The sequence below is a fragment of the Eumetopias jubatus genome, unplaced genomic scaffold, assembly GCF_037043125.1.
Source record: "Eumetopias jubatus isolate StellerSeaLion01/CBP00866 unplaced genomic scaffold, mEumJub1_p1.0 scaffold_4, whole genome shotgun sequence".
Classification (NCBI taxonomy): domain Eukaryota; kingdom Metazoa; phylum Chordata; class Mammalia; order Carnivora; family Otariidae; genus Eumetopias; species Eumetopias jubatus.
The window spans coordinates 189,494,627-189,507,403 of NW_028274810.1; the positions used below are offsets into that span (position 1 = coordinate 189,494,627).

Here is a 12,777-nt window from a genome sequence, read left to right on the forward strand (position 1 = left end):
CTTTTTTCCTCTCATAATTCTCTTAATTTTTAACTCTGTTATCATCACATGTATATCGTTGTTCACATTTGCAGAATGAAGCACTGTCCTTAGAAGAAATAAGGATTAGAGTAGTACAAATGCTTGGCTTTCTAGGAGGACAAATAAACAAAAATCTCCTAACAGGTAAACTTTGCTTTAAAATAAATTTACCTCTGTAGATGTATTTGTACTTTAATTTGGATGTGTAAAGATCATGGTATATTCTGGTATTTGCTCCTATATGTGATTTATATATTTTCAAATAAGATTACAAAGAACAGTATTTTGTCTAGTGAAATGCTTTGACTATACCCATGCAATCTGGATAATTCACTACTAGTTGGGAAAATGTTCTAGCCTGATTTGTTAAGTACGTTTTCCATTTTGAAACAGAATCTAGTTTGACATTTTTTTAAAAATATTAAACATTGTGTCAGGAATTCAAAGTTAATCTTTTTTAAATCCGATATTCTTACACTACATCAAAAACTAATGATGTAATGGATGGTGATTAACATTACATAGAAAAAAATCCGATATTCTTAGTATTTGGATATTTTTAGAGTGTTTTTGATTGGAATCAACATTTTAGATTAGTAAAAATTCATCTGTATTTTTAGTTTTGAAATTTCATATTAAGTATACTAGTGACTTTTGGTTATTTAGGAAGTTAGAACCTATACTGAGAAAATAAGTTTTACAAAGGGGAGATTTTTAATAAAAATATTGTTCATTTATCATTTTTCCATATAACACCTGAAATAATTCTTACTGAAAATGGAAATTAAACATTCTAGACTGTTAAATTTGTTTAAAAATAATTTTACTTTTTTTTTTTAAAGATTTTATTTATTTATTTGACAGAGAGAGAGACAGTGAGAGAGGGAACACAAGCAGGGGGAGTGGGAGAGGGAGAAGCAGGCTTCCCGCTGAGCAGGGAGCCTGATGCGGGCCTTGATCCCAGGACCCTGGGACCATGACCCAAGCCAAAGGCAGACACTTAATGACTGAGCCACCCAAGCACCCCAAAAAATAATTTTACCTTAAATCGAAGTTAGAAATAGTTTGTCAGTGATTTCTAATGTTGTAATTACATGTCTGAAGTAAAACAAAATAGAAAAGGAAAGATGAATAACATACTTAACACACTCTGCTTTCACTAATGAATTGTAGAGCAATTGCTATTGGAAAGATTTTGAATGAAAACATGCTCTTCCTGATTTTTTTTAACAGTTGCATCCTCAGATGAAATGATGAAGAAATGTGTGACATGGGACAGAGAAAAAAGACTCAGTTTTGCAGTACCATTTATAGAAATGAAACCTGTCATTTATCTGGATGTGTTCTTACCTCGGGTCACAGAATTAGCTCTTTCAGCTAGTGACAGACAAACTAAAGTACTTTTATTTTTCATTACACATGATTTAGAATCTCTGCTTTTTAAGACCTGAATTTGTTAGAAAATAGATAATATATTTCAGCAATTCCAATATCGTTAATTTTGTATTTTCCATAATGTGGTAATTAGAAAATGATTCAGTTATCAGAAGTAGTTGTCACTGATAAAAAGGAAATACCTAATAGATAATAACCTGGCAAAACGTTAATATACCAAAAGACTTCATAATAGAAAATACAGTACAAAGGGCATTTAAAAGTGATTTCCAATCTGTGCACTGTTATCTCCTTAACCTGGGAGATTAAAACAGATAATCTCAAGTTTTTATGAAATTCATGTGTATATTTCCAAAGTACTTTAAAAGTATATTTACTAAAAGTGATGGTGAAGTAATGTGCCCAGAGCGTTAATTTTACACAAGAAGTGCTACTTCCAGTTAAGTATATTTGTGTAAATTTATATATTTTATATCTGCTGTAAAAGTTTTCTTTTTAAAGGGCTAAACAGAGTTAACATTTCAAAATACTCTTCCCTTGTAAACCTGGAAACTTAAACTCTCTTGAACTCCTGGCTTATTTTAGGTTGCGGCTTGTGAGCTTTTACACAGCATGATTATGTTTATGTTGGGAAAAGCCACTCAAATGCCTGAAGGTGATCAAGGTTTCCCACCCATGTACCAGCTCTACAAGCGAACTTTTCCTGTGCTACTTCAACTTGCATGTGATGTAGATCAGGTAAGTGAATGATTTTGAATCTGACACAGTTGCAAAGTTGGGTCTAGTTCAGTGATCCTTGCAGGTTGGAGTACCCTGGGATCTTAAAATAGATGCTGCTTGGCTGCTGCCCCTTCTGACTGATGTAATTCCTCAGGGATTTGACTTTAGGGATTGGGACTTTTAAAAGCTCTCCTGGTGATTTTTAATGTGCCACAATTTGCGAATGAATCACTGAACAGTTACTGATAGGATAGGCATCTAAAGCTGAGTTGGCAGTCTCCCCTCATATAGGGACTTACAGTCTCAAGGAGTGAAGGAGAGATAAGTAACCATGTACAAGATTGCAAATGTTGACAAATGGCCTCTTCCTGATGAATTTGTTGTAAATTCTCCATTGCTGCAATGAAGCAGAAGAAACTAGAATTCTCAGTTCAGTTGATGAAGCTAGTATATTTCTGATACTAGGGTGCACACATAAAAAAGGAAAGTAAATGAAAAACTCACTTGAGGGGCGCCTGGGTGGCTCAGTTGATTAAGCATCTGCCTTCAGCTCAGGTCATGATCCCAGGGTCCTGGGATGGAGCCCCACATTGGGCTTCTTGCTCCACAGGGAGGCTGCTTCTCCCTCTGCCTGCCGCCCCTGCTTGTGCGTGCTCTCTCTTTCTTAAAAAAAAAAAAAAAAAAGAAAAACTCATTTGAAAATATAGATGGAACATTCTTCACCATATATAAATGAATACAATCCAGCAAAGTATTAAGATGTGCTGTGAATAAATAGGATTTTTGTTTAAAACTGGAAATTTACCACAGAATCAGATTTCAGAAGCAGTGATTGTCACCATAGAAGCCTAAAAGGTATTTGTCCTGCTAAACTAGGATAGTTTAATGTTATCTTTAATACGATAAAGAATGTCTTCCTGAATGCTAGAGCCAAATCATCCCCAGGCATGAAGCACTAATGCTGCCTTGTGCTTGGGCCAGGACAGAAGCCCAAGGTGAGAAGTGAGTTGGCCTGTTGAGGGGCACCTCCAGCACCTAACCAGAGCGGTTCCTGTAGTATGGAGTGGTAGTTTAGTATTACTTCACGTGCATTTAATTATTTATTTGAAGTGTTAGTATTTGCGCCTCTCACCAGGATGAGTTCCCTGAGGACAAGGACAGTAGAAAGAAAGGAGAAGAGATTATTATTTTGAATATAGTTTTTTTTATTAAACCTGGAAAGCCCAAAAATACCAACTGCTAAACTCGAGGAGTTAGTAAAGGAAGAAGCTGATGAATTACAAAACAAAATTCTCATATATGAGTATTCTCATAAATATATATATATATATTTTTTCTTTTAGAGAGAGAATTGGGGGGAGGGGCAGAGAGAGAGAGAGAATCTTAAGCAGGCTCCACCCTCAGCATGGAGCCTGACACTGGGCTTGATGTCATAACACTGAGATCAAGACCTGCGCCTGCATCAAAAGTCAGACACTCAACCGACTGAGCCACCCAGGCATCCCAGCATTCTTATATATCTTTAATATTAGTATTGACCACTTGGAAAATATGTAAATATGTCTACAGCATCTCATTCATAGCAGCATCAAATATATATATATATATATAAAATGTCTATAAATAAATTTCAATATGCCAGGCGATGTATATTTTATGAATATAAAATGAGCATGCTCTGTACTTGAGATAGAAGAATCAATATTGTGGGGCACCTGGGTGGCTGTTAGTCGAGCATCTGCCTTCGGCTCAGGTCATGATCTCAGGGTCCTGGGATCGAGCCCTGCATCCTGAGCAGGGAGCCTGCTTCTCCCTCTCCCTCTGCCCCTCCCCTTGCTTGTGCTCCCTCTCTCTCTCTCTCAAATAAATGAATGGAATCTTTTTTTAAAAAAAAAGAAGAATTAATATTGAAAAAATGCCAGCTCTTCCGTAATCAGTAAGTTTGGTATCATTCCAGCAGAAAGCCCAGAATTAATTTCATTTTAACCCAAAAAGTAATCTGAAAGAATAATTGCTTGAGCTTAACCAAGAAAAATTTTGAACAGGTAGAGTACTAAAGGAAGTCTTGCCTTAGCAGATGTTAAAATGAAGCCATGTTAATTATAATAGCATTGAACTAGGCACAGATAGATTGGTGGGAGGATCTTATAGCTGTCAAGTGGACCCATGTGTATACATAAAAATTGTATATATGGTAGAAGAGGCTTTCTAAGTTAGAAATGGATCATTTAGTAAGTCATATTAGGCCCCGTTGACATGAAAAATTAATTTCAAATTAAGAGAAGGAAAACAAACTATATTACAGAAAAATGTAATGAGTTATAACATGTCGGTATGTATCTTTGGATCAGAATGGTCTTTTTCATTGATAAAATACGTTAATATAGAAACACATGAAGCTAAAAGTGAATCTCCATCTCATCACCCCCTTCCCACTCTTATTCCCCTGGAAAAGCCACTTTCTCCTCTGCTGAAAGGTTGGTGAATATATGCCCAGATCTTTGTAAAAACGTGTTTTTACAAACGTGCATATTCAGAAACTTTTATGTATAAGATGTGATTTCTGCTACTTGGATGGACTTTGTTATCATTACATTATAGGCATCCTTCCATGTCTTTCCCTAAAGTCTGCATAGAAAGGGAGATTTTCCTACAAAATACAGAAGCAGATATATGGAAGAAAAATGTTAACATCTTGACAGTTTTGACTTTATAAATACTTAAAAATACTGAATGGCACAAAAATCACAATTTTTATACGTACATAATGTAGGGAAACTTTTTTGCAATACTCCACTGAGGATAAAAGAGCCTTAAATGGGCAAGTGGATAAAGAACACAAATAGTTTATAAATGAAGAGATATATGGCCAATGAAAGATACTTTGAAATATTTCATCTTTTTAGTAAACAAGGAAATTCAAATTAAAATGATATTGTTTACATCTATTGTCAAATATTTTATTTTATTATTTTTTTAAAGAATTTATTCATTTGACAGAGAGAGCGAGGGCAAAGGCACGGGGAGCAGCAGAGGGAGAGGGAGAAGCAGCCCCCCCCACCCCGGCCCTGAACACAGAGCCCAGGGTGGAGCTTGATCCTAAGACCGTAGGATCATGACCTGAGCCGAAGGCAGATGCTTAACCGGCTGAGACACAGGCACCCCTATTATCAAATATTTTAAAAATTGACAGTGTTTAGTGTTGCCAAGCATGTAGGGAAAGGACCTTGAGAGTTGTGGCTGGTGGGATTGTGAATAGACACAGGCTATAGGTGGGCAGAGCAAAAGGCTGGGTGACCTGCAGCCCTGGTCCAATACTTTGATTACTAGAGATGTGCTCAGAACAGTGTATGTGACTTTTCCGTGATTTCTTCCTAATAGTTAAAAATATCTGCATTTCTAATAATAGGATTTGGGCAACTGGATCATGGTATATCTATATATGAGATACGAGGCAGCTAATAAAATATTGATACAGCTTATGTATTTATATGAAACTACTCAAAATTAAGAGGAAAAGTGGTTACAAAAATGTATATTTTTACATGTGCATATATGTATATTTAAATGTGTGTAAATAAAATATTGAAAATTACAGTGATTTTGAATGTTCACAGTCATTATCTTTGGGATATAGGATTGTAGAGGATAGTTTTCTACATTTTCTGTAATTTCTATAAGGTGTGTATATGTATATATATACGTTTGTGTGTATGCATGTGTATTATATGTATATAATTTACTTACTATGGATGAGAGAGTGTAGTTCTTTTGGGAAAAAAAAAAAGTGATGCTTTAAGACCAAGTTAAACTTCCACACTGAAAGGTAAGAACTTTTACTTTGATTAATCCTAAGGTTAGAAAGATACTCTTTTGGGGAAAAATATCCAAGGGCAAGAGGACTGTGTTGTTTAGTCTGAGTCCCAAGACATTTTATATGGTTTTGACATGATATACATACCAAAGTGCTTCATTCTTGAGTTCAGTGTCAGTGGGGAGATAAAACTCCCCTGGATTTCTTGGTATTTCTATAGGAACCTTAGCCTTCTGAGACACAGAAGTGTTTAAGATACAAAGTTTGCCTTCATTTCTGCCATAAACATTTTACTTTTCATATATAATGAGGATTAGATGTGTAATCATTTGTGTAGGTAATTGCTATGATCCAAAAGGATAATAAGACCTCTTTTAACTACCCAAGAGATCACATGGTCACACCAGACTAGGTCACTTGGTTAAGCTCCCAAGGTTCCAGAAGATGAGTACTGTCTCCCTGGGTATTATCTTTCACAGGGGAGGAGTCCAGGCCTGGCAGACATCTGGGATTGTAAAAGCCAGAGACCCACAAGGCTCTCTGCTCCTGGAGAAGCTTTATTTACATTCTAGAAGGTTGGAGTGAGAACCCAAGATCTTTTCCATCCCAAGCTCCAAGTAGTAAAGATTTTACTTCTTTTTGGCAGGATGAGAGAGTTGATTCTTCGTCCTCTATCTCTTTTTCTGTGATACGGGCTTTAAAGTTTGTATACATAGGGTGTTGATCTGACTTTTATTTTGTCACCACAAGGGTGTGAATCACGCTGTAGGGAACCACATGATCATTATTTGCCTTTTTTTTTTTTTTTTTGAGAGACAGGGAGAGGGAGAACAGGGTGGGGGGGGATGGGGCCGAAGGAGAGGGAGAGAGAGAATCTTAAGCAGGCTCCATGCTAGGCATTGGGGCTCAGTCTCATGACCCTGAGATCATGACCTGAGCTGATATCAAGGGTCAGATGCTTAACTGACTGAGCCACCCAGGCACCCTGGTCACCATTTGCTTTTTAGTTGAATAATGATAATGTCTCTGATCCAGAATACCTTATATGCATGTTTAGGATCAAATTAATGAAGATAAATATTTTTAAGAAACCAACAATATCTGCCTCCATATTAGAAGAACAATAAGTTTTAGTATGCATATTTTTCTCTCCTGGACTCAGGAAATAGCAAAGAAGAGCTAGAAAGAACATGTTCATCATTGAATTTTAACTAGAAAAGGAAACTGATAAAACCATTGTATTATTACTTAATTTTTCCTGTCATTTAGATAGAACTCTTTCCAATATTAAATTACGTTACCATAAAGAAAACAAACTCTAATGGTATTGTTCTTCAGGTGACAAGGCAACTATATGAGCCCCTAGTTATGCAACTGATTCACTGGTTCACAAACAATAAGAAATTTGAAAGTCAGGATACTGTCGCCTTACTAGAAACGATATTGGTAAGTAATAGTTGATTCTTTTCCTGTTATTTGCATTGACTAGTTATATTTGATCTATGTTTAGAACTTTAAGAAAAATTACCTGTAAAGATATCAAAATGTAGCACGTAGCCAGGTCCTACTGTCTTTTTTATTTTAGAGAATTTGTGAAATGACATTTTAACCGACAGGATACCATAGTTATTTACTGAAGTGTTACTTTTAAATATCTCTGCAAGCAGTGTGCACATTTTTTTAAGATTTACTTATTTGAGAGAGAGAGAGCACACCCAAGTGGGGAAAGGGACAAAGGGAGAGAATCCTCAAGCAGACTCCGTGCCGAGTGCAGAGCCTGACATGATGTGCGATCCCACGACCCACGAGATCATGACCTGAGCCAAAACTAAGAGTTAGATGCTCAACCGACTGAGCCACCCAGGTGCCCCTGCACATTTTGTTGTTGTTATTTTGTCCTCTTTTGGGAGAGTGGTTATAAATTGACAAACTTCATTATATTAAGGCTCTGTGTCTGTGTGTGTAGAGTAGAAGGAATGAATGAGAATGTGCTGAGACTTTTCATCAGTTGCAGTACCCTCTTTAAAAAAAAAAAATCTATAGTACAATAATTAAGAGTAAAAGGAATTTTTTGAGCTTACCCAGTTTTCTCCTGCATTCAGATTCGACAACTAAAGAGCCCTAGAAAGAGTATCCATTTCTGTAGAACTATCCTGAGACTATAGAGGTAGAATCATTAAGATTTGATCACTAGTTCATTGAAGGCAGAAACAGGGAGGTCAGCTAAAGCCTTAGTGTCTTTTGACACTGATTTTATTATAATTTTCTGAGTTTTTGCAAATGAGTTTACATTGGATTCCTTTAAATGTCATCATATTTGATTTTCCCTGTTTTTTCATCCTATGATTTGGTTTTGTCATATATTGACTTTGGAATCAGAAGCTCCAGTTAAGTGGATAGCAAGTTTGTCCAAACAGACGTCTTTTAATTCCATGTTTTTGTAAACTGATTCCAATTTGAATGTGTGTGTCACTTTCTGTTAACTTTGAGAGGAGCCAGAGGAAATAGGGGATTTGACATTGGGCATCTGGACAGAGGCAACAAAGGCAGTAAGTGCTTGGTGTGTTTGTGAGGATTTCGGCTGTTTTGTTTTGCTTGCATGGGAGCATATTGCGAGGCAGGCTGGGAAGACATGCCAGGCAGAGCAGCATGTAGGGCAACCACATGCTCCAGTTTGCCCAAGACAGTTCTGATTATACTGGCTGTGTATGTGTCTCTTTTCATTCTCAGAGTTACCCTAGTTGGATGCCATGTTGTGGACAGTGGGAGTTACTGAACATTTTAAATTAGGATGGTGACATGGTATCTGTGGTTTAATTCCCTGCAGTGTCTATCAGTGAGTCTGGCCTATAATAAATATATTTAATTAAATTTAACTTATGGCATATTTGCATTCAGATGAATTTATTCTAATGTTTCTATTCTGAAGTTTCTGTCTAAGCTGTTTCTCTTGCCCTCTTGATCCTTGAAGGGGCTTAAGTAAGGGTTTCACAAAGAAATCAGATAAGATCATGATAATGTAAAGTGAGATAGCTGAGGAAAGGAAAGGTAAAGGAGGAAATGTGAAGTTGGGATAGCGCTTGAGTGAAAGCATGTCTATAGGTTTCCCAGGAAGAATTGGTAATTCCCTAATGTCAGCACATGCTTTATTTAACACTGCTCTGAGAAGCAGTAAGTATCACCTCTTCACATTTCCACAGTTAATTGCTTCTTGAATTCTAATTAGCACTGTAATCAAAGATTTTATATGTAGCAAATAACTGGGATGTTAGGTACAAGAACTCCCTTATTTCAGTGTTCAGTATAGTTTTTCAAGTTAAACCTTTCCTACACAGATCTAAGAGGGAATTAGGTCTAGCAGGAAACAAAAACATTCAAATTTCCTTATTTGCTTTTCTTTTCAGGTATTTAAAGATGGCGCCTCTAGGAGACTGCTTTTATGGAAAATTATATTTTCAGAACCACATTTCCATATGATTTTTCTTTTTTTTTGTTTCTGTATTTCTTTTTTTTTATTAACATATAATATTTGTTTCGGGGTACCGGTCTGTGATTCATGGGTCTTACACAATTCACAGCGCTCACCATAGCACATACCCTCCCCAGTGTCCATCACCCAGCCACCCCATAACTCCCACCGCCCTCCACTCCAGCAACCCTCAGTTTGTTTCCTGAGATTAAGAGTCTCTTATGGTTTGTCTCACTCTCTGGTTTCGTCTTGTTTCATTTTTCCCTCCCTTCCCCTGTGGTCCTCTATCTTGTTTCTCAAATTCCTCATATCAGTGAGATCATATGATACTTGTCTTTCTCTGATTGACTTATTTCACTTAGCATAATACCCTCTAGTTCCATCCACATTGTTGCAAATGGCAAGATTTCATTTTTTTGGATGGCTGCATAATATTCCATTGTGTGTGTGTGTGACACCACATCATCTTTATCCATTCATCTGTTGATGGACATCTTGGCTCTTTCCATACTTTGGCTATCATGGACATTACTGCTACAAACATTGGGGTACAAGTGCCCTTCAGATCACTACATTTGTATCTTTGGGAAATACCCAGTCATGCAGTTGCTGGGTCGTAGGGTAGTTCTATTTTCAACATCTGGAGGAACGTCCATACTGTTTTCAAGAGTGGCTGTACCAGCTTGCATTCCTACCAACAGTGTAGGAGGGTTCACCTTTCTCTGCATCCTCGCCAACATCTGTCGTTTCCTGACTTGTTAATTTTAGCCATTCTGACTGGTGTGAGATGGTATCTCATTGAGGTTTTCTGATTTGTATTTACCCAATGCTGAGTGATGTTGAACACTTTTTCATGTGTCTATGGCCATTTGGATATCTTCTTTGGAAAAATGTTCATGTCTTCTGCCCATTTCTTGATTGGATTATTTGTTCTCTGAGTGTTGAGTTTGGTAAGTTCTTTATAGATTTTTGGATACTAGCCCTTTATCTGATATGTCATTTAAAAATACCTTCTCCCAAGATAGCAGGAGGGGAAGAATGAAGGGGAGTAAGTTGGAGGGGGAGACAAACCATGAGAGACGATGGACTCTGAAAAACAAACCGAGGGTTCTAGAGGGGAGGAGGGTGGGGGGATGGGTTAGCCTGGTGATGGGTATTAAAGAGGGCACTTTCTGCGTGGAGCACTGGATGTTATGCACAAACAATGAATCATGGAACACTACATCAAAAACTAATGATGTAATGTATGGTGATTAACATAACAAAAAAATTAAAAAAAAAAAAAATCTTCTCCCATTCCGTAGGTTGTCTTTTGGTTTTGTTGATTGTTTCCTTTGCTGTGCAAAAGCTTTTTATCTTGATGAAGTCCCAATAGTTCCTTGCTTCCCTTGCCTTTGGTGATGTTTCTAGGAAGAAGTTGCTGCCGCTGAGGTCGAAGAGGTTGCTGCCTGTGTTCTCCTTTAGGATTTTGATGGACTCCTGTCTCACATTTAGGTCTTTCAACCATTTTGAGTCTATTTTTGTGTGTGGTGTAAGGAAGTGGTCCAGTTTCATTCTTCTGAACATGGCTGTCCAATTTTCCCAACAGCATGTGTTGAAGAGACTGTCTTTTTTTCATTGGACATTCTTTCCTACTTTGTTGAAAATTAGTTGACCATTCAGTTGAGGGTCCATTTCTGGGCTCTCTATTCTGTTCCATTGATCTATGTGTCTGTTTTTGTGCCAGTACCATACTGTCTTGATGATGACAGCTTTGTAATAGAGCTGGAAGTCCGGAATTGTGATGCCGCCAGCTTTGCTTTTCTTTTTCAACATTCCTCTGGCTACTCGGGGTCTTTTCTGGTTCCATACAAATTTTAGGATTATTTGTTCCAGCTCTGTGAAAAATATCTATGATATTTTGATAGGGATTGCATTGAATGTGTAGATTGTTCTAGGTAGCATAGACATTTTCACAATATTTGTTCTTCCAATCCATGAGCATGGAACGTTTGTCCATTAATCTTCCTCAATTTCTTTCATGAGTATTCTATAGTTTTCTGAGTACAGATTTTTGCCTCTTTGGTTAGATTTATTCCTAGGTATCTTAGGGTTTTGGGTGCAATTGTAAATGGGATCGACTCCTTAATTTCTCTTTCTTCTGTCTAGTTCTTGGTGTATACAAATGCAACTGATTTCTGTGCATTGATTTTATATCCTGCCACTTTACTGAATTCCTGTATGAGTTCTAGCAATTTTGGGTTGGAGCCTTTGGGTTTTCCACATAAAGTATCATATCATATGCAAAGAGTGAGAGTTTCACTTCTTCTTTGCCAATTCGGATGCCTTTTATTTCTTTTTGTTGTCTGATTCCTGAGGCTAGGACTTCTAATACTATGTTGAATAGCAGTGATGAGAGTGGACATCCCTGCTGTGTTCCTGACCTTAGGGGAAAAGCTCTCAGTTTTCCCCATTGAGAATGACATTTGCTGTGGGTTTTTCATAGCTGGCTTTTATGATATTGAGGTATGTACCCTCTATCTATCAAAACCCTCTGAAGAATTTTAATCAAGAAAGGATGCTATACTTTGTCAAATGCTTTTTCTGCATCTATTGAGAGGATCATATGGTTCTTGTTCTTTCTTTTATTAATGTATTGTATTGATTTGCGGATGTTGAACCAACCTTGCAGCCCAGGGATAAATCCCACTTGGACATGGTGAATAATCCTTTTAATGTACTGTTGGATTCTGTTGGCTAGTATTTTGGTGAGAATTTTTGCATCCATGTTCATCAAGGATATTGGTCTGTAATTCTCCTTTTTGATGGGGTCTTTGGTTTGGGGATCAAGGTAATACTGGTGTCATAAAATGAATTTAGAAGTTTTCCTTCTATTTCTATTTTTTGGAACAGTTTCAGGAGAATAGGTATTAATTCTTCTTTAAATGTTTGGTAGAATTCTCCTGGGAAACCATCTGGCCCTGGGCTCTTGATTGTTGGGAGAGTTTTTTTTTTTTTTTTAAGATTTTTATTTATTCATTTGAGACACAGAGATAGAGAGAGAGAGCATGAGCAGGGGGAGAGGCAGAGAGAGAGGGAGAAGCAGGCTCCCCGCTGAACCAGGAGCCAGATGCAGGGCTCAGTCCTAGGACCCTGGGATCACGACCTGAGCCGAAGGTAGATGCTTTACCATCTGAGCCATGCAGGTGCTCCATGTTGGGAGATTTTTGATTACTGCTTCAATTTCCTTACTGGTTATGGGTCTGTTCAGGTTTTCTATATCTTCCTGGTTCAGTTTTGGTAGTTGATACATCTCTAGGAATGCATCGAGTTCTTCCAGATTATCTAATTTGCTGGCATATAGTTGCTCATAATATGT

General features: G+C 37.3%; 1 protein-coding gene across 5 annotated transcripts in view; it reads left to right on the forward strand.

Moving 5' to 3' along the window:
* The window catches only part of PRKDC (protein kinase, DNA-activated, catalytic subunit), a 241,412-nt gene that overhangs the window by 35,541 nt on the left and 193,094 nt on the right, over window positions 1–12,777 (forward strand). For all 5 annotated transcript variants that reach the window (XM_028118983.2, XM_028118984.2, XM_088022831.1 and 2 more), the window contains exons 23-26: window positions 75–165; window positions 1,255–1,418; window positions 2,002–2,154; window positions 7,289–7,396. In XM_028118983.2, the coding sequence (XP_027974784.1) occupies window positions 75–165; window positions 1,255–1,418; window positions 2,002–2,154; window positions 7,289–7,396 (516 nt within the window). The remainder of the gene's footprint in view (window positions 1–74; window positions 166–1,254; window positions 1,419–2,001; window positions 2,155–7,288; window positions 7,397–12,777) is intronic.